At 52.3% G+C, this 27,391-nt stretch overlaps 1 protein-coding gene across 1 annotated transcript; it reads left to right on the plus strand.

Moving 5' to 3' along the window:
* The first annotated feature begins 341 nt into the window (after positions 1–341).
* On the plus strand, positions 342–27,212 carry LOC128272003 (mucin-5AC-like). The gene is made up of 4 exons (XM_053009709.1): positions 342–472; positions 24,603–24,858; positions 24,935–25,056; positions 25,119–27,212. The coding sequence occupies exons 1-4, from the start codon at positions 383–385 to the stop codon at positions 26,919–26,921; spliced, it is 2,271 nt and encodes a 756-aa protein (XP_052865669.1). The 5' UTR covers positions 342–382; the 3' UTR covers positions 26,922–27,212.
* The last annotated feature ends 179 nt before the right edge of the window (positions 27,213–27,391 follow it).

Here is a 27,391-nt window from a genome sequence, read left to right on the forward strand (position 1 = left end):
TGCGATCGATCGACCGTTGTCGGGCTCCTTTCGTACGGCTCTCACGCACCAGATCGCGACGATCGCGGCGCGATGTTTGGCAAAATGTCACCGGCGTGAGACGCGTGATCCTCGCGTGAGTAACGACGAAGCGGGCCCGTTCTTAACGCACGTTCCGTTCCGTTTCTGCTAATCACCCACCCGAACAGGAATTGCATAGACCGGATCGCGTGACTCAACGTGTCTCGTGTCGGCAGGGGGACGAGTTAAGGTGCAGCGGAAGCCGCACTCCGGCTCGTAGCAGCCCCTAGACGGTGTGCGATCGTGATCCGCTTTGGGAGTGAAGCATTTTTCAACCGAAAGTCAAAATCAACAGAACAGAAGACATCAACGCCCGCAGAAGATGGGAACCTTTTCGAGGTCGGTGGCGTTACTGGCGCTACTGATAGCGATGGGAGCCCCGTTAACCCACGCACAGGATGCCTCATCGCAGGTAAGTTCCGCCGCAGACCCTGACTCATCTTAGCATTTTATCGAAAGCGACTTAGCGAGCGTCCCAAAACATACAAATTAAGGTTTCGAAGGAAAGCGCCACTCGCGGAATTTGCACGATCGATTACGCTTCATGGTGGCCTTCGATGCGCTTTGCATACCGTTCCCGTCGTGATTCCCGTCGTGAAAAATGATTTACTGAGGCCACCGTTAGCGGCCCTTCGACTAAATACCACTGCAAGAACTCGGCGCCCTGTCTCTGCCAAATAAGGCAGTCGGCCCAACTCCATCGGTTGTCGGCAGGAAATGTCAGCAATAGAATAATTTATGCTCGACGCACACCACCGTCCCGGGGCCATCGGGGAAATGGTCGTGATACCCGCCCCGTCCCGGGAACCATATTTCACCGGAGACCGGAATCCGTTACCCGTCAGGGTTGAATGTCACGCCGTCGGAAATAAATCGCGCGATCCGTGCGGTGCAGCATAAGTATATTTGATGCGCGGGAGTTGCATAAGCCACCACCCTCTCGATCGATCGATCGATCGGCCGGATTGTGGCACATTGTGGATGGGTGGAGGGCATCGGATCGGTTGTGAATCCACCGATCATTGGATGGCTTTTATCGCACCCGGAGTGGAGTGGCGGAATCTTCGATCTCGGTGGCGGCTTTGCGGTTGCACCGCCCAACCAGCCCGCCCACACAGACACAATTGCGGTTCATTTACTGAAATCCACCGAGGTCACCGAGCGTGGCGTTGAAGCGGTAATGAAGTGATGGAATTTATCACCGACGGCCGATCGTATTTTGTGGTGTGATTGCAATCGCTCGATTCGACCTCCGAACCGAACGGGTGGCAAAACTCAGCGTACCGATTCAGCACTCTTATCGAGTGATTGATTCAAAATTGTTGCACCGAAGGTTGATTAGTGAGCCTTTGAATATTCATCGGGCTGGCGTGGAATTAACCGTCGCAGCCATCCAAAAAAAAACATGCGTACGGCTCGCGGTGGGGTTTTTGGGGGAACAGAAAACAAAGGCGGCTGGTCCGTAATGAGCACTCGCTCATGCCGCAGAGCGGTCCGAGTTTTCTAACCTGCCCCAGACCGATGCCGCATCCCAGCCCGTGTGCGAACCGATCAAGGATGAGCCAACACGTCTGGCCATCGACAGAATGCGTCGATAACGAAATCGACCACCATGGGCCGACCGATGGTGTGAGCTGGCTCGAAAATCAGGTTTTCCCGTCTCGGCGCACACACACACTTCGACGCGACGGGGGCATCTCGCATCCCTGACCTGATCTTGTGCATGAATGGAACCTTCTCCGGGCGAGCGCAGCATCGGCCGAAGCATAAGACGCTTGGCCCCGAGGGACCAGGCTTCAGGCTTTGGCCGATTGGCTGGACAAATCGGTCTCTACTTCGCCGGAGCGCTGGACAATGTTTGCCTCCGTCCGCAGCGGACCCACACCCGATGCCGGCGGTGTTCGGACGGGTAACAAAACCACCATTCGGACCGTAACCTCCAACTCTGATCGCACCGATCGACCAACGACCACCTATCGGGACCTTTGCGGACCTTTCTTTCTTTCTTTCTTTCGAACACTGTTTGACATTCCTTTTGCGCCTCAGTGGGCAGCCGATGCAGTTTTCGACGCACGGTTTGGAAAGGAACCGGTTGCTGATGTGCCACCGAGTCGCCGAGTGTCCAAGCATTCGTCACCAAGGGCGTTGGATAGAGGGTCGTGGGGATCTACAGCTCCGGGTATCCCCGATCGCCTAGGCAATGGTCCAAACTGGACAAATCCGATCGAAATGGCGTCACTGGTCAGCGTGGTCCGGTTGCCTAGAGACGCCAAGGATTTATGTGACAAACTTATCGCCATCGTGCGGACCGGAGTTAGAAGTTCGTCATAAACCAATCAGGTACTTTTTGGCGATGATTCACGAGCGCGTAAATAGGATTTATGGAAAGAAATTATGGTTCCTGAAAATCAACAACTTCCCAAGCCGAGCATCCTACACAATCGCGCACCGAGACCTTCGCTGGCCGCCAGTCAGCTAAACACCGCTCATTTGTCTGCCGCAGTCGTTCGGTGTTAGGGATTTATTTGCTCGTTAAAGTGTCGCCCCCGGTCGTCCCCGGACAGACATACTTCTATCGGCCGGGCGAGCATCCGGGCGAGCTCATGCAAGCAAGGTCATAAGCTCTTCAAGGGCTGCTCGCACGCTGCGATGGCAATGATGATTCTTCCATTTTGGGACCGCAACACGCATTCCCGACGATCACACCGCCGTGGTCCGCCCGCGGAGAAGTGGTCTCGGCCGGCCGTCCTCGGCTGCCTACGGCTTTCGGACGAGGTGTTCACCTCCGGTACGGCGCCAGCGCTCCTATTGGACTGGTTCTCTGTCCATCTCGAGAGAATCGCGGCGGGTTCGTCGCTTGCTGCCGCCTGAGTCACGCTGAGTCACAGCTCGAATGCGTCCCTTAGTCGAGTTGGGCGAAACTTACCTAAGCTGGGGGCGCAAGAAAAATGGCGTTCACAGCTCGAGTGTTCTGAGCGACGACTCCCACACACCTGACCGAAAGTGACCGGAAAAATGTGCTCAAACCTCGCACGCCACACGCACCAAGCCATGTTGCGCCATGGCTCGCTGCAGTTGCAGCCAATCAGTCAGCGCGAAGCAAAAAGGCAATCAACAACGCGCGACGGCTCGTTTCGGTTCGGGGTTTTTGCTGGCGTTTTGTGCCAAAACAAATCGCAACTTATTGCGGTGCGACACCGTGGCTCTTTACATAAGCCGCTGGGCGTGTGAATGGGCCGTTTCGGGGAGCTCCCGAATTGGAGCATTCTGTGGCGTGGTGCGTCGCGTGTGTTTTGGGGTGGGAAAATATGATTCAAATTCGACAATCGAGCGCACGCGATGGCGTGATAAATTGCTTCACTCCATGCTGCTGGCTGCCCTTGGTGCGATTTTCTGTTTGGAAAGGAGATTAAATATGGCACAGTAATTGATTGCAATCTGTCCCGGACGGACTCGGAGCAAGAAAGGTGAGTTGGGTGAGTTTGGGAGTTTGTAATTGATCTTGAAAGCGATTAAAGCCCTTGGTTTCGTTTCCAAGGATCATCAAGCTTGGTGAAACAAGCATGGTTGACGTTCATTTGGTGCAATCTTGTAATTGTAGCAATGGAAGGCATTCAATGAGATTGTTAAATGTGAGTCGCACTCACTCTGGTTCCAATAATCAATATCTTAACTCAATTAAGTATGTTCAATAGATTCAATAGAACCAAACAACATGAATTAAAAATCATCGTTAATGATCGATGTGACAAATTTACGACTCATTGTTGTTCATTTCGTCCGATTGGAAAGTGTTGAAATAATATTGTAAAACAATGAGAACTTGGAGTTCCAACTTGGAGAACTTGGCTTTCATCAGTCACTGCGCACAGTCCACGTTTCGATATTATTAAAGACATAACCTCAACCGAAAGCCAACCAACTAACATGCCTACTCAGTTGACAGACTTAATTGTCCACAAACTAGCATTAGATTGATGACGTAATATTGTCGCCATTGACGCTTAACCGATCAAAACGGTCAAAGAGTCCTTTGGAATAAGCCGAGCTTAAAAAGGTGCCATTTTTACCAGATACTAAGATGGCGAAAAGAAGCCAAACTTCCATCGCGTGCCGGTGCCGTTATTTGCTTCGAGAAGCGGCCTCTTATTTTCTTCAGTTTATTGTACGCAAACATCCTGATTCGCGATCCGGTGGCACCTCACGCGATACGTAATCCCACTATCCCCATGTGGTTGCATAATTTAAGATCCCTATTAAAGTCGCAAATTGATTCGAATTCATTAAACGCTTCCCCATTTTCGGCCCCGACCTGACTACCTTGAGCATTGTCTCGCTCTAGCCGCGCGCTCGTAAGGAGCACCACATCCGCACAAAGTGCTGCACGAGCGCTTAAACGGTCCGAGGAAGTTCCAATCGAAATCAATTCGAGCTCATCCTGCGTTGTCGACGCCGTCGTCGTTGGTGGTTTGCAAAGTGGCATTAAATGCCACTATGGTTTCCGACCGCCAAAGTGAAGGTGGCTACTGCCGATTGCGTAGATGATGGCGCACAGCTCATCCGGACAGCCGGCAGAGCCCCGATGGTACGGCTCTCGATCAAGCACGGGGGGCGAGCACCTTTTTTATGCAACGCTTCTCCTTTGTGGCTGTGTCCGATGATCGGCGAAACCGGCGAAGATCGATCGTAGAGATCGGCCACTAAGAAGAAGAGGACCTCTCAATGCGCCCCCAAATGAGTTGTGTATCTCTGTGAGAGGGATTGCAATCTGTCGATCACTGCGGATAAGTAACTTATCAATGCCCCATGGCAGTTTTGGTGATCGCAATATTGGAATTCCCTCACAGATCCGGGTGCGGGTATTGTGTGCGTGTTTATAGAAACAATAGGACAGCAACCCTTTTTTGTGGTTCAATATGTTCAACAAAAATAAATAAATAAACATCAAACAAACGGCTTCTCAAGTGGCCGTGTAGCAGAGTGTGGCTCAAAGATCGATCAAACACAGCGCATCTGACAACTCTTTCAACAATGCCCTCCAAGAGGTTCACATCGGTAGCTTCTTCTCGCACATGCGACGTGCGTTGCTGCTCGCCCCGGGGAACGGCAACCGAGTCGCTTCCAGTCGTTTCCACGGCTGGCGATCTTGGTTGGTGATAGGACCCTGACACGTTACACGATTTGTGCAAATTGAATGATTTTGACATGAGCTCGCCACCCCGTAGAAGGGTGAACAACATCGGAACGAGCCGATGGAGTTATTACCCGTCCGACAGCGGCGCTTCTTGTACACGCACCGACAGTCAGTCAATCACGAGCGCTCGATCGCTGATGCACTTTGGGCTTTTGGCCGGAGCAAACTGCATGCGGCATTGAGTGGTCGATCTGAGGGAGAACCCAGACCAGAACGGCTGGCCGTTCGGTCGGTCATTTTAAAGTAGCTTTGACGGTAGGTCCATGGCGCTTCGACGGCATTCCTGACAACCACATTTTTCATCATTTGGTGTAAATAGAAATAAAAGCACAAAGCACGCACGGAGTAGCTGATCGTGGCACCGGGCGATCATCGCACCGAGATGATCATCATCGCCAGCATGGGATGCCCAAAGGGCTGGGAACCGAATGGAAATTAGCGTATTTAATTACTGACCCGCCTTCGCCTATCGCCTAAGTGCAGCGCGGCGATTAACGTTGAGAAAACAGGTTCAAGAATGCACAACCAGGAAGCGCATCGAGAATGTTTCGCGCCCCCGGCGGATGAACTCTGATCTTCTCCGGACCGGTCACGTCCGCCGAACAATTGCGCACCGGCGGTCCTCTCTCTCTCTCTCCCGAGACCGGAAATCCCGGGTGCCAGGGCCCATCACGCTGAATGACGGAAGCGCTTCGTTAGCGCCAAATTCATCTCAAATCGATCGTCCGGCGCCGCCCCGTTGGGAAAAGGTGCCGCCTGACCCATTTATCTAGGTGCACTGCTTGGGATTGGTCCAATTTTCGTTAATTGAAAAGTGAAGCTGAATGTCAGCATCGCTACCTGCCACGGCCCACGTTTTTCTGCGCTACATTTCACCATCAACCCAGAAGCATAACGGAGGCGGTGGCCGCTGGCAGGCCAGTGGCCGCTACGGTCGAACCACTTCCAACGAGCCGTGTAAAGTGTGTGATTTGTCTGATTCGCGAGCGCGAGAGAGCGAGAGAACGCGTCACGATCGCAATCCCTGCGAACCGGTAAACCGTTTGATTGTGGCCAACCAGCCACGGTCCCACGTGCTAATGCTGCGCTGGTCAACCCGGCGGTGCTGGAAAACAATGCACTTTTTTGCAGTTGGCTATGTGCAATCGGTGGAGGCGAACGCGAAAATTGGTGCGCGTGGACCGCCACCGCGCGGTCGAGGTGGTGGCCACCGGGTCACCGGGTGAACGATGCCACCTCGGAAGGCGGCATCGGCGGTGGACTATGCTCTGCTTTTGTTTCACGTCCGAAGCTGTTGACTAACGGCGCCAACGGTGGTTTCGGTTTTGGTTGCAAAAACGGGGGCCATCCGACGACCGATCGTCTTGGCGGTGATGAGTCGGGTGTGTGTGTCTTCGGGGCTCGGGAGGCTCCATCCCGTAGCCGCCGTTGCACGGATGATGCAACTGGCTCCATCGTGCAAACTCACTATGGATGCCGAAAGGGAACATTGGTCAGCATTAACCGGGTTCAGCGGGAGAGGCGCTATGTTGATGTAGCTCATTGGAAGCGTTTCCCTTTTGAGCGGTTGACCGTTACCAGTCGAAGATAAGGGTGTTATCTATGTATATTAAAGTGTGTCTTGTGTCTGTCTGTCTGTCTATGGTGTCAATGGACTACGGATTAGATGAATCTTGAGTGATTTGATTGATAATAGCTTTGAGGAGTTAAAATGAAATTCGCCGTAAGTTGCTATTTATTTCTCAATAAATGCTACAAAATCCTATTCATCACTAAAGAAGAGTGACCATTGAATGGACTATAAATTAAACTGGGCTGTTTACTAGACTGGAAAAGTGTAAATTAAAAAAAAAATGGGAAGAAAATTTAAGATATCATCTTTATAATAAAAACTAATAACGGTCTCCGTAAAATTCTGTAGTGTTTACAATTACATGTGATTTTAACATAGTTTGGAACTAGAGCAAGTCCGCATACGACTGGTGATTTTGAGATGCTGGAGCACGTCCGCGTAAGATGTCGATACTTACCTAGACTAATGTCTGCATTGCCCTGTTAATAAGCTTGATGCCTAGAACATAGCCTAATCCTATAATGGTCATTATAAACATAAAAAAGATTTAAATTATTCGAAATTGAACATACTCTATTGTTAGGAACAGAGAGTAGATAGAATTTCTCGACTGATAACATTCAACCGGGACGATACTATCCAATGACCTAATCCACAAAAGCTACTAAGCGATGGTTGAAATGCAGTCGTTTTACGAAACAAACGGCAGCGGGGTCCGCCCAAATCGGGTCAACCAACCAGCGTTTACCGGGAGACCGATCGGTCGATTATCAATGCGTAATTTTAATTACCCTCCCGGGAGGTATTTGGAGCATGACTGGGCTTGTTAGGTGCCGCACCCTAAAGCGGTGTGCAATACGATCAACAATGCATAATGAAGCGCCCCATAATTGAGCTATGACCACACACGCAAAGTGCCGCTGGTTGTTTTTTCGTCGATCCCGGCCAAGACGCGCCCGGCACATAACACCTCGGGGTTGAGCTGGCTTTTAAGACAAAAACCGACCCGCGACCGTTTAATCCGTTTGATTTCTTCATCACTCGATAATTTTCGCTTCCTGATGAGCTGCACGAAAGGTGGTTCATCTTCGTTTGGTCGGCCGCGGATTTTTCGCTTTCGTCCGTCGGTCCCAAATGGGCTCTGAGCGCTCCTACCTTTGATCGAAGTCGTAATTTTACATATTTTAATAATCACGATTTTTTGCGGTTCGTTTGGGGATTGTTCCTCTTCCCTTTCGGAGGTTTCGGAGAGATCCCCTCCCACCCCACCCTCGCCCCTTATTACGTGCACGGTCACGGTGGGTTCGATGGACACACTTACCGCAGCGTATTGGCAAAAAGCCCATTCGCTCCTTCGGCGGTGCGCCACGAAGAAATGGAATTGGGACGCCACCGCACTAGGCTAGGCTCTGAATGCCAGAAGTCACCCGCGAGCCCGAACCATATGGTGTGCCGTTACGTGTGCCGTGTCTAGTGTGTGTCGGGTTTCACGATAAACCCGCTGATCCTGCCAACTCTGCCGCCGAGTCCGGAGTGTCTCGGGGGGATTACATGGAACTGGCGGGCGGTAGGATGCACACGCGCGAATCCTGTCTGCCGCATCAATCAACATTTTGCTGATTGGGGTCTGAAGAAAATGAAGTCCAGAAGTCACGGCGACGCCAATCAACGGGGGAAACCCCCGAAAACAGCGAACTACGGTTCGGTCGAGGGTATGTGACAAATCGCGCCTTCCTCGGCCCGCTAATGGCAGGAACCACTCGGCTGGTCGTGCAAGGACCTGATTCCGTTGTAACCTTTTCCCTTTCGGGCACCGCCGAGCCATTTGTCACGATCGGTACCGAATCTCCGAACCGAAGGACCACGCGGCCTAGGCGGCCGATTAAGGAAACACTACACCTTTTGGGCTAACCTTTCGAACCTGGCCGAGCGTGGCTTTTCGATGGCACACTCAAATCATAAAACGGCACCAACCGAACGGCCCATGCGTCAATAAACGCAACTCCGCAACGCGCAGATCAAATGTCGATAAGCTCTATTGCTATGACAAACCGTTGTAGATTTATGTCCGCCCATTTGAATAAACAGTTGTAAATGGCCGTCTCGGTCGGGTCAGAATTAGTCAACCATCAAGGAGTTTGAATGAATTTAGACAAATTCCACCGAATAGGTCACCGTCGAAGGTACGTGTGAGATAATGTCCACCCCGGGATCCAGCTCCGGCTGCCAACAATCAAATTATCGTTATCGACGCCAGTTACACGGCCAGTGTGAGGCAACGGTTCGTGAGGAAACAACTTAATCGTGAGCCAGGCGTGCAATATTGAAGTACCTCCTCAGTCGGGCGATAGGGAACTTAATTGTGTTTTATTGTGCCACGAAGCGCCGAGGTGAAGGTGCTGAAGACACGGCAAAGCTTTCTTCGGCGGGACACACAGCACCGGCTGAATGTTACGGGCCGGGTATGATATGAGTTGTTCTCTCTGTTTGTTGGTTTAGTCCATAAAATGAGCAAGGAAGCTGGTTGTGAACCATAGCAGAATACGAGTCAATTTTGAGCTCTAATGGATTAGCTTATTTTGAAATGTATGTGCTCCTATCAAATTGTCGATTTTACACGGTGTGTTTAGAATTAAATTTAAAATCTAATTGTATAGTTAATTATTTAAAAAAACCCTTACTCTTGCGGTCTTCATTCTGGTTTGAAGTTTAAATCCACTTTGAAACGGCTTATCTCTTTTCGGTCGGAAACTTTTAACCCGCGCTGTATCCGCAAGCGTCTTCCCCAGCAGAAGCAGCCCTGAAGCTCTTTGCATCGTGAGAAGCGCCCGACGGGCGGACGACACGGAGCCAAAAGCCACGTTGTGCCACGGCCTGCGATTACTGTGTGACATGTGCAACGGGTCGCAACGTGCTGATAACGAGACACGGTACAAAACCCGGAACCGCGAACTTTGGCCCGCTGCGCAGACGGGAAGGCAGCGCATCATCAGGCGAACCAATAAGTCACCCTGTGCTTTTCTTCACCAACGAGGCGCGCCATCTCGCTGCAACCATCGTCGGGAAAAATCTGTCTTGGAGCGCTCAATTTCAGCGCTGGAGTCGCTTGGTGATGATGTGCTAGATTATGTTGCATTGCACCGAGGCACCGAGATAGGGAAAGCTGATTTATGCTTCGAATGATCAGACTTCTTATTCACCCCAAAAAGAAATAACGTTTGAAAGTCACCAAATAATCGATGAGGCCACGCGAAAAAAGGGCGAACCACACACACATCCCTCCTGTACTCGGCTGGACCCGGCGATGGCGTGCGAAAGCACCTTTAGCGTGGTCCTCTTATAAGCTCATCATTTTCCCATTACGCCGTCCACGCGGCAAAGGATTATTAATTTGGTGCATCGCACGGCCCACACGTCCCGTGGCGGCGAGGCATGCGAATAATGCTCACCACCCGGCGCCCAGAAAGGGTACGCGCCACGACCTGGCCGTGGTCCGAAATTTGAAGATAGTCATTCGATTGGCCGCTTTAGTGGCCGTGCGTTATGTCATCTCGCAGAGAAATTTCCCCGGCCACTGGGCCACGATGACCACGATGGTCCGAGTCATCGTCGTCGTGTGGACGGGAATTAATGGCGAAAACAAAAAGAAGAATACCGGACAGCTGACCCACCAGAAACTTCGGGGCGCATAATTTCGCTTCACATTTACAATGTTTGCCATTTCGTGGCGCGTGATCTTGAGCATCGAAATGACTGCGTAATCAGTCGGGCATTCCACGGGGCCAGTTAGACATAACGACATTCATCACGCGGACTCGAGGACTTCTGGTGGCCGTCGTCGCCGATGGGAAGTCGCAGCTTCCCAATTCCGGCGATTGTGTGGTCGGAGGTCGGCGAGAAATGCTCCGCTGGCATCAGTCATCGATACGGCATTCCGCTGGGTAGCAGATGGCCCCATGGTCGTATCAAGTGTCACGGCTAGAATCTCGTACCTGAAGCTCGAGAGAACGATCGGAAGACGGCGTAAAACTGGAGGCCACCTCATGCTCCGATAGCCCGCGAAAATTGGCAACGCCAGTTGAAGCACACTCCAGAAATCAAGGGTGCGACTTCGCAACGGAACTCCCTGTCAGATACCGCTTTCCGAAGGCGTGAGTGGTATGTTGATTTGTTTACCTGACCATCGACCGAACCACATTTGGGAACGGATCGATGGGTCGCTCTTTCGAACCGGGCTATCGATTTCTTGGAGTGGATGACGCTTCTTTTGGCACTGCGCTTCACTCAAGGAGCCCCACAGGCACCTTCGTGATGTTTCGATTTTTCGGATTCGAATGCTCACACCCTTCCCGGGGTGAACTTTTCGCTAGACAGTGGGCTGCGCCATTCTGTCGGCATTCCAGCGGCCGACGGTGCCGATGTCGCCGATGTCGGCGGTGCTGGCGAGATCAACGAGATCTGAAGAATTTTTCGGGTACTTCGCGGGGCTCCACTAAATACTCAATCGCGGCCACTTAATGCCAGCGCGCCGTGATGTGATGTAACAATTTGTTACATTTTGCCCATTACCGTTCGCGGCGACATTGTTTTAGGGGCCCGGTCCACTCGGCGCTGGGTCCCTGGGTTATGTTTTATTATTCATCTCCGTGTCTGCTGCGCTGGTTATGTTTTCTGCACCACTACTTGAGGCGTTCCAGTTTCCAGCTCATCTGTTTCATCGATCGCGATCGCGAGACGAATGCGCGCACGCTCTCCGGTACCTCAGGGTGCCGGATCCGTACCCATCGCTGGCCGTTGAAGGGCTTGGCTTTGGCGGAGGTACGTTTGCGTCACCTGTTTTGCACCGTGTACTCGGCGCGGTGCACCCTTCTCTCAGCGACCCGCGTGGAAAGGTACTGGAATGAACGCCAATCGGTTCCCTGCGGTGATTCGCGCTAAAATAGAGTAGCACCGGAGCGAGATCTTTATCAGATGTCCGAAAGTTCGCTCAAACAGTACCCGCCACAGGCCGATATTAAATTACGGGCCGCCACCGTCGGCTTTCTTTCGGATCAGTCTTGCGTAATCCCGTTCGGTTGCTCTACTAATTAATCCACGGTTCTGTCCCGCGGCGGGCCGCAGCTGGAGTGGATTGATTGGAACGAATTACCAACGAATGGACCAACAGTCCAGCCACAAGTGACGGTTGTCAAAAATTAGCGTAACAAAGAATCTAGCCAACGGCCTCCGGGAGCTCCGGGTGGATCGGGTCTAGGTCTCTAGACGAGCATCCTCGCGCGCGTGGTGGACAACTCCAACCACTCAGACCCCTGGGAGTCTCTCTCTCGCGCCCGCGTGCAACGGATTCGTGTGGGTTTTTGACATTTTCAATTCGCCCGAACGGTGTTCGTGTTCGGCTCGTCAGTCTGGGCTTCCCGGGCCGAGCGAATGATATTTAAATTTTTGCCATGCCACACTCCCCGTCGAGCCGGGGGCTCTGCATCTACCACACGGCGTCTGCAACTCTGTCGCGCTTCCCCAACCACCGGAGAGGAACCTCCTCCGAGAGATTCGGTCGCAGCAAGGAGAGAATCATCTGCCGGTTGCTGGCTGGCTGGCCGAAAACATAAGCCGTTGGGTCGGAGTTTCATTGTTGAAGATCACTACCACAGTCGGAACGAATGCGGAACACACCACGACCCGGTCGTGTTGTAATAGCCAGACCAAGAAAGCCCCGGCGATGAAGCATTCCACAGGCCGAGCCCGAGCAGTTCGTGCCCGTGAGTCGGGCGCTGAGAAAGTACAACTTTCAATTAAGGCCCGTCTTGCCAAAGTTTGCGCGCCTCTGAGCCGTGAGCGTTAAGTTCATGGTCGGCGGACACGGAACAGCCCGCAGTGGCCAGGGGGCCCGAAAACATCGACACTCCGACATCCGGTGCTAATCTTAAGTCCCGCTCCGATTTTTTTACGAGCGGACGTGCTTTGACATTCAAGCCCGGCGAAGCCCTCATCAGAGGTGCGATCGAGCATTTCCGATGGCAGCGTCTAACGAATCTAGTTTTATAGTGCATTCGTGCTGTTCGAGGGCACTCGACGAGATGCTACCGGCAACCGCGAGATGGCGTACACTTACCAGCAAGCCGTAGGCCCTTAGGGCACCCGTCATCGCCATGGTCGACACATTGTTATTAATAATCGAGGCAGATGTCGGGCGTTTGATTGGATCCGCATTCCGCTGGGGTCACATTTATTTATCGCCTCGACGGTGCCATTCCTGACCCGGCGTGGCTCCGATCGATCGTACCCGGTGAAGGCTCGTCGGTGAAGGATCGGTACGGTAGGATGATGGACCGTATTGAACTTCTAGGTAGCAAGGTCCTCGGCACACAAAATCCGACGCGATGCCGGGTTGATGATGAACGTGTCTGCTGCTGTGGCTGCGACTGCGTCGCAATTTATGCTCCGACCAGAAGTCGAATGTTCCTGGGGTTTCCTGTGTCAATTAACGGGTACGCGTACCTTCTATGCTCACACACGTGCGCAACCTTTGACCTCCCGTTCGAGCACCCGACGGCGCTTCATAGGATCCCCATGTGTCTTCGCCGGCGACCCCAAAAAAGGAGCTACTCGTCGGCTATGCTTATTCATACCAAAGGCCCAAAGACGCATTGCGCACGTCGAGCTACGTCGAATCTGCACGACCCCTGGCGGTTAATTTGGTATGATTTGTGCTCACCCGGAGACTGGCTCACTCAACGATCACGCGGCGCCGATCACCGATGCACGCGGGACCGTTTCGATTAAGAAGCATCGATATGGCGATGGGATTTGATTAATGATGCGCCCGTGCCCGGTAATCACGCCCGGCTCGGAAATCCCACAAAATATTATTGATCTACGGATTGGCAACCCATTTTGCGCATTCCGAGCGAGCGAGCGTCAAAGTGCCTTAAAAGCGATCTCTTCGAGTGATCGACTCAATCTTTGTTCTACACTTATTGGTAATCACACTGCACACACGCAAAGAATGTCAATGCTTGTGACGCGCGTCACGTGTTTGCCGATCGATCGGGGCGGGCGTGCGGGAGGACAGTGTGCAAACTGCGACGTTTCGGGTTTCGAGACGAATTTACATAACTACCGTCGCGTCATGGTGCTTCGGAATGGGTTCTAACGCTTCTGCATCATCCTGCCGGGTGCGTCCTTGAGCCGGCGCGTTTCCGCTTTGGCGAACGAATATTTATTAATTTATTCCTCCGCCTTCACTATGATTCCGTGGGGTGCACACCGGGCGGGACATGATGAATTTTAAAGAACCGCAACGGAACGGCACGGAAGACGCGGCCGTTTGTGAAATTTAGTCGTCCGCCCGAAACACGCCCATGATCGGCCCCGAAAAGTTTAATCATAGCCCGCAGCGGTTGACAACACGCCGACGAACACGGAAACGCGGACTGGGATTGACGCGGGATTGGACGAATTCGGTTCGCGTTGAGGTTCATCACAAAAAACTAAACAAATATTCAGTGACACCGAAACATAGTTTATGATCCGACGCTGATCCCTTCCGTGGCCGCGATAAGGGATTCGACGGGGGTTCGACTCGGAGAGCATAAAAGTTAAATCTCCGCTCTAAATCACTGCCGGCAGCGCCGACCCGACCGATCGGCTTTCCTGTTTGATGTTGTGGCGGGTCACTGCAGTGTGGTCGGTGATTAATTCGGCGTCGCGACCAAAGCTTTATTGGGCTTTGGGCTTTCTCAGCTCGGGATATCTATCAGAACCACCGTTCACGGAGTTCGTCGCTTACCGGCCGGTGTTGATGTCTTTCGTTTCGCTCGATTCACGACGGCCGCGCTTTGACGGCCCACGTGATAAACGTACGTCAGTGAACGTGGTGAACTCGCTCGATCGTCGTCTTCCGTGTGTGTGTGTGTTTGGGGATCAGCTCCGGTTCAGTAGTCTGGATTAATCCGATTTGTACGCACGGCGGCGCGGTGTCCGGCGCAAGATCGAGATTTGGCATCGCATCCCTGGGAAGGTGTCCGACGATCGCCTAAAGATCCCGCTCGTTCCCGGTTGGGATACGTGCTGGAATGTGTGAAGCCGTGGAGCAACATCCCACCCGTGCCGCGAACCGGATGCCAAGCGGGATTCAAAGATCCGGCGAACCTTAGTTTTCGAGCGGGAGATGCTTTAATTGGGGCCAATGGTCGCACACCGCGCCCACCAGAGGCGTCCGTTCGAATAAATTAATGATTATTTTGCGCAAAATACAGCGCGCGAACTTTGTGCGCCAATCAGTCGCCCGTTGGGTTCGTTAGTCACGCATTGCTGGAATAAGTCGTGGTGTCACCAAGAATGGTTACGTTCCTTTCAATCGTTCGCAATTAATGGGGACGAGTTCTTACTGCGGTTAGTCATCCATTTGCTAGGAGCAGAGCTTTTAAGAGCCCCTTTCCTTGAGGAATCAGGCAGTAACGAACCGACTTAAGAGCTTCGGATCTAATCGGTGCAATTACAAAACATCCGCAGGAAGCGTTCTGGAACGTCTCACTCACCGATCGCACGATCGATTATCCAATCAGCATCAGCATGTGCATTGCGACGATGCTTAACCATCGTACCAACCAAAAAAGAAGGACGGAATGCCAAACCTTCGCACAAGTGCTCGAAAGCAAAATTGCACCTTTTAGACTCAAAAAGCAAAATAAATGCGGCACACCGCGGGTTGAGAGGTCACGCGTACGCGTCGCATGCCTTCCCGGTCCAACCTTTCCTTGACCTATGCCGGGTACGTGGCCGAAAGAAAAACGGATGGCAACTCCAGTGATGCACGGTGTGGCCCTCGGTGTGACCCACCAGTAGCCACACACCGGCCGCCGACCGTCGCCGCGGTCCGGACCTTTGCCCTCCACACATTCGCCAACTTCACGTTCGTGGCCACCGGTGTCGGCAATTAACCGTCGAGTATCATTATTCATTTAGGTTTGCATTTCTGAAAATGGGGGGTTATTGAATAAAATTGAAACAAGAAAAAGGCCGTACGCCGATCGGTCGCGCGGTAAGGACACGGCAGACACTTACGGCGAAGGGACGCTAGAACCCGACGCGTGTGGCGTAGTGTTTCTTCCTTTCGCCTCTTTCGTTGTTTGCATAGTTAAAATCTCGCGCGATCATAGCGTGGCGGATGTTGCTGCTTAATGCATCCGCCAGAAACGTCGCGATCGAGTTGCATAGGCACCGTCTGGCCGTTCGTTTGGTTTTCAGAAGAAGAAGAGCCCATCACACCCGGCACGTGTTTACCGAAAAATCAGCATCCATTTGTTTTAGTTGATGGCTCACGGACACGGCGATGGAGACGGTTTCGCCTACACCATCGGACCGTTTCAGGTTTCCGATTTCTGCAATTTCCTTTCGTGTGCAGATCGCTGCACTACAGATGGCTATTCGATATGACCGCCCGGGGCTACCGGTGAACTTTTTATTACCTCACACGAGTGCAATCGCAGGCCCTGGTTTGTGCAGTCACATATCCGCTTAAGCATCGGCATAAGTTACAGGCCAAGGGGGGCTTTGCAGATCCGCACACTCGAAGGTTTCGGTGCTCCAAAGTAAAGCAATGACTCGACGAACCCATCGAGACGGACCGTAAACAAGTAAACGACGCGGTTTGTTTCCTGCGCGCCAAATTACCATCTTCAGCGTCCGCCGAGGACGGTGAAGGTCCGTGACAGTCGCTGGGGCTGGTCGGAGTCGGATCCAAGTCGGAGTTAAAAGAGTGCCTAAACTGACACTAAACACCGGCGGAGGCTTGTAGCACGGACAGTTTAACGCATCCCACGACGAGGATGTGATCCGTTGACGCGCACAGTGCTGTGTCGTTCGTCGTGTTTGACGCCTCGAACCGCCGTTGTTGACTAATGTCTCACTCCGTCCATTTAAAACACATGTTTCGGTCGGTTGGGGCCATTAGTTAGCCAGTCCAAAGCCGTGTGAAATTCATACAATTTCTTGCATTCATGGAATGCTATTTGAAACGCTTTTGACGCTACAAATACGTGTGTAAAAGCATGGATTATTTTTGAATACGTAATGAACATATTTTTGACCGCTGCAGACTATTTCTTAGCACCTCAATCCACATAAAATAGGTCCAAAATAGGCACAGCGAAACAAGATTCGCATGGTGCAAGGTAGAATTAGTTTCTTTTTGTTAAAGCTCAGCCTTATTTAAAGTATCTTCATCCTGCATCCTGTGTGTTAAAATATCTTCATTATGCAACTTCTCAACATTTGCGAAGGAACCCCATCGAGGTGGCGCAGCCGAACTTCAAATTCCACGCATCCGAAACGCATCGTTAAATTAGATCATTAAACCTAGCCGCTTCAACCGTCAGCCATTAAATCCCGCAAATGGACCGACCGAATCCGGCGTGATAATCTGGCAAGGGGTGGCCAATGTTCCTGTGTGGAGCTCAATTTGAAACGACAAGCCATTCTAGACCTTGGCAGTGCCACCGAACCTTGACCGGTTGCCAATTATTTTCGGTTCCCGCAGCGAGTGTGGCGCTGTCGCCAAATATGGGCAGCAGTCCCCAATCGGTGACCGAAATTACCCTGCGCGGTCTGTTTTGCGAGCGAGTGACAGTGTTTTTTCTTTAATTAAACCCATCCCGAAGTAGCGCCGCCACATGGTATCCGTGCAGTGATCTCACGGAAAGGATGATCCCGTCTCGGTGACCTTTAGCATGTCTTCAGCATGCTGGGGCTCAGAGTTATCAACGAGAGCTAGCGAGCAGACACCTGTCCGTCACTTACGGTGCTCGACCTACCCAAAAATGATGGTAAATCTCATCAACCGTCAACACCGTTCAGCTACGACATCACCAGCTTCAACATCATGATCACTGCCATTTTTTACCACAAACACCACAGATTGTAAATGGCGTTTTCTTCCTCCAACTGTGTTGCATTGTGTCGGTTCCTTTCGAATTTTGTTTGTTTTGTTGCGTATATTGAATTAACAGTGTGAAATATTGCCATGTTTAATGTTGAATATTCATCAGTGACAGAATCTAAATATTTGACGAATCTCAATAGAGTTCCGATCAATAGGCAGTCAATAAAATACCAGTGTTTTCGGCTAGCATTCTCAAAATGTTCACTTAGTGTCAAACAGCACATTAGAATGCACGCCTGAACACCACGTAACATCGTAACAGGTGTTGGTGTCGATCACTCGCCTATCGCTTATCGAAGTTATGTAAATTGTTATTCGGTCCTTGAACGTGCCAGTTTTTCTGTTAGTTTTATTTATTATACCCAGAAATGGGCTAAAACAACACAGAAACGCCCGAATAAGGTAAAAGGGGACGGAAACATGTTTATTGTGTGCGAATTTAAAGAGCATAATCTCAATGCCTCTCTCGCTCTCTCTATTTTCCGCCATTCAAAAAACGAAACAAAAATATGCCTAATAGTCAGTCATTATGTCATTCGTAAGATTAATGTGCCTCCGGCAGCATCTTCCCATCGGTGCCGGTCACGTGACCTTGCTATTGACGTCCACGGCGGCCGCCGACAATGATACCTCTTCGCCGCTGGCGGTCTAATTTGGCGAACGCTTCGATGGCCGACACTTGACGCCGCCAGAAAGTGTTGACTGCCAGGCTAAATTTGTTGCCCCAACAAATGGCCGGAACGGTGGTGCCAGGCTGTTGCTGTTTTTGCTCACCACATCCTTGACATCTGACCGATTCAATTCTCTTGCCAAAGTCCTTGCTCCATATTTCGCACCGAAACAGACACCAAGTCGCGGCGGCGATTGATCGAACATCAAAACTCACCCGAATCGTGCAGCGCAGAGCTGTGATCACCGATCTAATTAATCATCCATTGTGTCGACGGCCGTTTCGGGCAGGATCGCACCTCACGAGCCGCGGCACGGCTCGTCAATGTCGGCACCTTCTGGGCCCCCCGAGCACAGCATAATTTATGCACCGGAACAAACTTAGTTAAGTCATTACTTGTGTCGGTAGCCCCAATTTGCCGCGGGAACAAATCGGGTTCACCGGTACCGCGGTGCAGATTCGATCACAGCTAATCTCCGATCTCCGATGCTCTCTCACGAAGCGCCAAGCGAAACGTGACCGCTTGGCCAGCGTCTGGTGGCCTTCCGATCACCGGCGATCGGCGATCACCTCCTGCCGGTGGTGATCGCTAGACAGAGTCAGCTTTCGTGCAACTCCGGAACCGAAGAACCGAACCTTCGCCGACCGCTTCACTTTTGCTCGACGGTTTGGCTACGGGATCAGAGTTTAACCGGAAGCCTGGGAGCCCTTGGTGGCCAGATTCTAACTACGGCAACACGACGGCCGGCCGCACAATTAGCATACAATTTCAGTGAGGAAGTGATTACGAAATCGTCCAATTTCGTCTCGCTACCTGGGAAGTGCACTAATGGCGCGGGTCACGCGGCTTTTCGAAACTGGTGCACGCCGGTTAGCCTGGGTTCCGCGAACCCATATCGCATGCGGCCCGACAACATCGAAAACAATAGTGGGAAATCGGGGTGGGTTCGATTTGGCCCGACTTTTCCGGCCCGGCCGACCGACCGGCGGAAGGTGACTTACTTTGCATTCGGCAGGCTCGGGCCACCGCCAAAGGTCACCGGCGTAATTAAGGGGTGGCCGAGCCGCCAAAATGGGGTCGAAAAACTCCGATTTGTTCATCAGCAGTAGTTCGAAGCGCACCGCCGCAGCATTAAAAAAACAGACAATCCCTCCAGAAGATATCGTTTCGATTGCGGCTGCCGATAACGCCGCAGGTGACACGCGAAATTAGTGAGCATCAACCTGCTCAACAAAAGAAGAAGTTGAGAAACTGTGATGGGTGGCACTCGGTTTTCCCGGTGGCAGATGACACCCCAACGGTTCGGTCGGGGATTGCCCAATCCGTGCGGTGTTTGAGTTTTCCATGGAAATGAACGTCGGTTTCAAGAGCAACATTTCAATGGCCTGGCCTGTCACTGTCATCATCATAATTATGTACGAAAAGCCGAAGGGCCCAAAGACACCTGCGTCTTCTGGGGGCACACTTTAAGCACCGTTTTGTATGCTTTTGGGTCACCAGGAAAGCCGTGTGCCGTGTGAGAATTCTCATTAAGTGCTCCATTAGGTTGCCCCAGATTTTGATACTCGCCGCGCGCCAGAATGGATCGGTTCAGTGGTGGCGCAACCTATTTAGCATTTATGTTGCGTTGGTTCTGACCGAAACATGCTGCAGATTATGCTTTGTTTCTAATCTTCTCTTTCCGTTAGTAAGCCAATTAGTTGATCTTGATTCTGAGCGCGTTCTCATGGTGCGAGTTTAAGTCGAAATTAGTCAAATGTTTCAAGCCGACCGGCGAGAACAAATGTATGCCAACCAATTTATGCCAATAGCATAGCCACCGGGCAGTGGGCGGCCTGTTTGAGTACGTTTCATCATAAATATAACAACACCTCACAACACCACTCCAACTGCAGCGCCCGGTTCAGTTGTTTTCCTTCTGCTTTGATTTTCCCGATTTTCCTGGCCGCCCCCGGGGGGTGCTAAAATTCATAGCGGTTTCCACGACGAATGGCCAGTTGGGCGCTGAGCGCGTTTGCTCGCCAAACTTCAGCACGGTCTCATTCCCAGGTGATATAATGCCACCATCGAATGGTGGCTAGGGTGACTGGTTGTACCCAACGATGATGACATCCCCAGGTAACCCACTTTTTGTTTCGGGTGCCAGTACTTGACCGGCCAGCCCTAGGGATCGGGATCGCTGACGTTTGCTGCGTTTACTACTTTCGAACAAAATCAAACCGCCAAACCGCGGCTGCCGGACTCACCTCATCGTAAGCCGTGCCTCGGGGAACGGTTTATGTTCGAGCACCCCGAAATGATTGGCCTGACAATTAAACCAACACCGGGCCCCCAACCGGGCAGCCAAAGAGAGTCTTCTGCAGCATCGTGCGCCTCCGGGCGAATCGGACGCTTTGTTCGTGATTTATTTCGAGTACTCGATTTAGCTTGTTGTGGCCCGTGGGGCACACAGAGTGACAAAACGGAGTGCCGTTCGTTATGTTTCAATAATTGTCAATTATCTCTCTGTACCGCATTGGCGTTGGCAGCATCACAGCAGGGCAGCCGATGTGAAGTGTTGCATATGCACTTGAAAACGGCTCTGCGCGTAACGGCTCCGTTCGTACGATTCATTGCCTCAAGACAGGAAGCGCTTTAATGCTGGACGCCGCAGCATAAACACAATGCTAATCGTAGCAACCGGCGGCGGGGACCGTATCACCGTGCACCCAGATACCGATCGGGCGGCGCAGGAAGATCGGTGGCGCTGTGTACACATTTTGCAACGCCTCCTTCGCAAGCGCAGCATAATTTATGAGCCACTTAATTAGCATGCCGCCGAGACGCGCTCGGCGGTGCCACGCGTTCTGGCCGGAGCGTGTGCGTTAACATTGAAACCGAACAAACGATTCATTCATGGCAGCCGGGCCGGCATCTCGCCGCCGGCACGGCGTGGGCTTTTTGCTTGAAGCATACGAATTAGTGACCGAGGTGGCTTGCAACATAAGTGCCACCGCCGACGCAACGCATTCGGCCGGACGCACTTGTTGTTGTTTCGATTTCCTCCCAAGTCCCGAGGCAGAAGATCACGAGGGAGAAAAAAAGGGAGAAACACTCCGTTACGAAATGGCAGGGCCAGCCCGGTTTCCCGGTTCGCACCGATGGCCACAAGTTTTTGACACCATTAGGTTAAGCGTAATGTCTTGTTCGTGTCGAAACCCTCGTTTCCACCCATAACGAACGGCGCTTCACCCTTTCCGCCTTCTTTTTTCGCCTTCATTTTGCGCGGGTTCCGTTGCGTTCGCTCCCGATGAAAGTGTTTCGAATTGTTTCGGCCACGCCGAAAATCGGTCAAATAATGCACACGAAAAAACGGAACCGCTGCAGAAACCGAAACCGTTTGTGGTTCAACACCGGCACGAACAGGAAACGAGCGGTCGGTTGGCGATTCGAGACGAAAATTAGGTTTTTGTGTTGACCGACGGTGTCGTAAAAGAGGGTGCGAATGAAATGAAAAGTGTCCCCTTTTTGATTGAGGAAGCCTCCCAGGAAGAACTTAAATCGCTTGCAGAAGTAAAAGCGATGCTTAATCAAGGATTTTTTTCAAATTACCGTACTGTATTATGAATTATGCTAACAAAATATATTATATACTTCAAGTAACGTTACGTCTCATGCCGGGAAAATGGCTACAGTAATGGAGTACAATTAATTGCACGACAAACTGCAGTAACGAACAGTATCTTGTGCTCAGCTTGCCCCGGGTTGGGTCTGATCATGCTTCCCCTGGCCGAGGTATCCGGGCGATCGACACGAACAAACGGCGATAATCAGAACAATCCATCATCAGCATAACGCGCCGGGCGCGCGCCCACCGGCCCACCACGCTGAATGAAGCTATTACAAATTAGACGACCACTGAATAGTGTACGATTGATGGGCACGTCGTGCGAGCAAGAGAAAAAAAAACGGTATTAACTCAGGTCCCCATCATGTTTCGTGCCGAAACATTTGTCACCCGCCGTAACTGCGCCGTTCTGAGTTGACAATTGAACTTGTCTTGCCATTCATTCTCGGACTCAAAGGTACCGTAAAATAAATAGCACGATCGATCGATCGAGAGAGAGAAAGAGCGCGACGGAGAAAGAAGAAGGAAGAGGAGACATCCCAGAGTGCGCTCAGTTGTCACCGGTCGATTAATGTCACGGTCACGTGACTCTCCGTGCTCCTCGCCGATGCGAAGGCCACTAGGCGGGAAGTTATGCTCCGCAGGTCGCCTGTGGGCTGCATAAAGTGGGGCGCCGTTTGAAGATGTCGTCTTGAGAGGCTCACCTTTTTCTCGAAGGAACCCCCCAAACAAGTGGGACCCATTTTTGGGCTTCGAACAAGAAAGTTCTCCGAAGCCCTCAAGGTCCTTCGCAACAATATTGCGCGATGCAGCGCTAGGCTCAAATGTTACGCGGTTCTATTTCACGCGCCACAATTTGCGCAATTGGTGGGTGAATTTTTCCATTAAAGTTGATGAAATAAGTGATCCACTCCCGCGAGTGCGTGCACTGTTCGATAATACGGAAGCAGTGGGCGGAGTTGATGGACCGCAAATGATGGCGTGGGGCAAATGAATCCGACGCACCGATCGACCCTGACCGTGGGCAGCGCGCTTGGTCTACTTCGAAAGATCGGTAGCTTCGAACTCGTTTCGTTGAAGAATTGTGAAGCAGCGTTTTTCAATTGATTGTGGCGTACATTCCACTTAATGATAAGCATATCGCGACGCGACCGGTCCGGGCTTGCAAGGCACAACCCCACATTTTATGAAGACCTTCAGGATGCAGAGCAACCGATTCGCGAGAGTGCGCCAGCAACTTGACTGGTCTTCGAGTGGTCCTCAGTCACGGCGTTCGCTCTGGTCAGTGGGCCACCACACGGGGACGAGCCCAAGCCAAAGAAAGGTGACGCTCAACAAGCACAACCTCTATGCAATGGTTGGCTCGAGAGTACCCTCTTCACCGACCGCGTAGAGGGTAGTTTGGAAAATGCCAAAAATCAAACACTTTTAGCTGCGTCCCAAGCACTCAGTTTGCATGGGATTAAAACCATACCTCAAGTGATCTGGGGCCCGGGTTAGGTGTGTGGTGTGTGCAGGCGGTACAATTATACTTGTTTGCACATGGTCAATGGGGCTGTCGAGAGGATGTATGGCGTCGCGCGCAATGAATGGGTGACGCTCAAGAGTGCGCGGTGGGCACCGAGGAAAGAAGTCACATTGATTGAATGTTACAACCCCGTTCAAGCAGAGACTCTGCCCCTATTATTTGCGCCGAATTACGCAAGTTCTAGTGGCTAGTAGGTGCGCTGTAGTGTTTACTTGTATGCGTCTTCCACTGTTTCTTATGCCAAACTTCTTAACAAAAATATTGTTGTAAGTAGAGTCGGATAATATTTTGCAACTAGTGCACAAGTTCATAGAATGAATACAACACTTGTAATTTATTGTTAATTAAATTCCTGTCAAACGAATGCTCAACGCAACAATGTATCAAAAACAATTAGCCCCAATGCGGCAAATTTGGGGCAAATGTGTCGTCCACCGGTGCCAATCACACGTTCAATTGTTTTCTATCGAGCTACTGTGAAACCTGCTCACCTGCGGCCTATAGGTCCGGCTGTTGCGATGCTAAAAATTTCATTATCGGCACATACAAAAAACCCAACACTTGCAACCAGTTGAAAGTTGAAATTATGATGGCCTACCGTCAAACGTTGCGATCTTCTTTAATTACCAGCCTCTACCGGTCGGTGGAGAAGAAGACCCTGACGAAGGTGGCAAGCCGGTCAGTCACGGGAAGAGACATTTGATTGGTTTTCACACCTGCGACCGGGCTACGGATTAGCTGGCGATAAACCTGTCATCGACGGAGTATCGACGACTTTTCATCATCGTCACGGCCTTGACACGCCGAAGTGAGCAACAGTGAACGATTTGTTAGGCCCCGATCGGACGATCCGTTGTAATGTGCTTTACTGCAAGAATGAATTTTAGTGAGGGTGACGTAACGAGGTTTTTGTCAATAACTCCCGGAGTCTTTCGAGAAACACCTTATTCCCCAACCACAATGAAGGTTCTTACGGATGCGTAACCGCTACGACTGACTTACCGCTGTTTTCTCACCCTTGCGCCAGTCACGGCCACGGAATGATGGATCGTTCAAGTTCGCCGCCAGGACGAGCTTCTCCTGTTCGGGGCGTGCCGCCGGGTACTACGCGGACGTGGAAACCGGCTGCCAGATCTACCACATGTGCGACGGCCTGGGGCGCCAGTTCAGCTACTCGTGCCCCAATACAACCTTGTTCCAGCAGAGGATGCTCATCTGCGATCACTGGTACATGGTGAACTGCTCGAAAGCCGAGAGCAACTACGCCGCCAACCTGCTGATCGGTAAGTGCCGCGTCCAGAGCGGAGTCGCAGCGGAAAACTAATTGCTTTTCGAAACACACGCTTCCTCTCCCGCCAGGCCAACGTGACAAACCGTTCGTACCGGAGGAGGAAAATGAAATCCGTACACCACGCCCCGATCTGCTCGATCAGCCGGATGCGCTCGACTTTGTTGGGCCAGCGCTCATGAGCTTCTTCAAGGTAAGTGTCCGCCGGGAGGATCAAGAGCCGGACGGCTACTGAAGCCCTCTTCCTATTTTTAGGCCACCATTCCGGCCCGGCAGAATGCGATCTTCGACACCCAGGCCCGCTCTCGGCCCGGGGCCATCGCGAGCCCTGCCTCCGGGAAGGCGGCGAACACCAAGAAGTCGTCGATCGCGGAAATCTTCCAGGAAAGTGCCAGCAACCACGGGTTACCGATCCACTGGGCCACGCGTTACGCGGAGGAAGGTGACGAGCAGCGGACGAACGGGACGACCGAGCGGTCGGAAGTGGCAGAGCAGCAGGGCACCAAAAGTAAGCGCGACGAGGATAAGAACGAGAGCCGCAACACGGTCAGTATCGCGGTGACGGCGACCGCGAGCCCGGCGACCGCGCCACCCCGAACAACCGGGACGTCGGCCGTAAGACCATCGGTTAAGGTTCCTTCGCGGCGCTACGAACCACCGTTCTTGCCGGAAGAATCTAACCGCCGATCGAGTTCCAGTGGACCGGGCACGGCAGCTGCTGCCGTGGACAGGACAGACCTGAACACCATCCCGACGACCTCATCCCGTTTGCCCACCGTCAGCAATGTCCCGACCACTACCCGGCCACGACTATCGACAAGCACCCGCTTCAGCACTCCACGATCGACAGCAACACCGACGACAAAGACAACAACGACGACGAAGGTTCCCGTTACGGCCGTCAGCCCGTCCACGGGGAAACCTTCGCTGCAGCAGCTGCCACGTGCCCAGCCAGGACCTCAATTCGCTGGCAGCTCTTCCAGTCGTAGTAACAACCAACCCTCGGATCCTCGTCAGTCCAGTCTGCCGGCGTCGCCGATCATCTTCAGTCCACCGGCGGCTACGGCCGGTCTATTCGACAATCCGTACGCCCTGCAACGACCACAGATCGTACCGGTTGGCACGCCGCCGGACCGTGTCCCGATTCCGGCCCGTGACCTGCTTCCGCCCTACGAGAACATAGCCAACTTCGATAAGATCAAAACGCGCTACACGAGCGAATCGATCTACACCCGGCCGGCGATCACCAACGAACCATCGGCAGGACCAGTGAAGACGGCCATCGACAAGCTGGCTGATACGGCTGATGTGGCCCCGGCCCCTCCAGCTCAGGGTTCTGATAAGATACCACGCCCGTTCAGCATTGCGGCGCCGCCAAACGATCTGTTGCCACCGCGAAAGGAGTACGTGTTCTACGATGACGCCACAACGCAGGGCCCCCCAATCTATTACCAGTGGAAGTGGTCCGTCCCTTCCTTCGGTCTCGATCCGCCCGGACTCGAAGCACCACCGCCGCCGCCGCCGCCGGCGGCAGAGCTGGCCACCGCCGCGGACACCCGTCGATCGAGCCCTGGTGACGTCATGCTGCCATCACAGGAAGAGGAGAAACTTAGCTCCCAGCTTAACCCCACCGCGCAGCAAGACCAACGGGACGGTGCGGACGGTCGTCAACGGCGGGGCCAGAACCGTGAGCACAATCAAACCGCACGGTCGATCTCGTCCGAGACGGGCACCCACGGCGAGAACCGAGTGGTGGAGATCGACAGCAAACGAGTGGTGCAGCTGCCCCAGCACAACTACCTCGCGCTGCGGCAACAGTTCGCGATACCCGACTTCACGTTCCCGCTGGACTTGGGAACCGTGGCCAAGGGTGGCCAGTACGAGCAGGCCGATGCCGTGGACTCGTTCCTGGTGCACATCCCGAGCGATGTGTCCGTGCGCAGTGGAAGCGATTCGGGGAAGCGCCCCTGGTACGGTGAGAACGCCCGGTGTCCCGAGTGTCATCCGGGGTTCTTGAGGCCGGGCACCTGTGAACCGTGCGTGAAGGTCCAACGATGAAACACAACGTGAACCAGTCCCGAATTCCCCCTATTCCGCATCCCATCATCATTCATCCCCATCATGTCATCATGACCGTTCAGAGTCATCGTCAATCGTCCGCCATTCACATTGTCGTCGTACCGCCCTCACCAGATCACGGATCCGCGATCCACGGGTCGCGATCTGCGATCCGCATTTGCTGCCTGCACTTTCCCCCATTTCATGCGCCAGACGTCGTCGTCGTCGTGCCGATGTAAATACACAGTTTTTTGTCTATAATAAACCATCACCGTATGTCGATTTCATGTGGACGGCATAGCGTATTGTAATTAAATTGTTGCTGTTTTAAGTGGTTTTATTGAGCGCTTGAGAATTTGAATTCGTACTACGAAAATGAAACGGTAAGCAATGTCATGACATCAATCTTGATTCTTGATCTGCTATCATTCATATAAGTTCATGATCAACGAAAGTTTTCGAGATGCCGA

The sequence above is a fragment of the Anopheles cruzii genome, chromosome 3 (genome assembly GCF_943734635.1).
Source record: "Anopheles cruzii chromosome 3, idAnoCruzAS_RS32_06, whole genome shotgun sequence".
In the NCBI taxonomy this organism is placed as follows: Eukaryota; Metazoa; Arthropoda; class Insecta; order Diptera; family Culicidae; genus Anopheles; species Anopheles cruzii.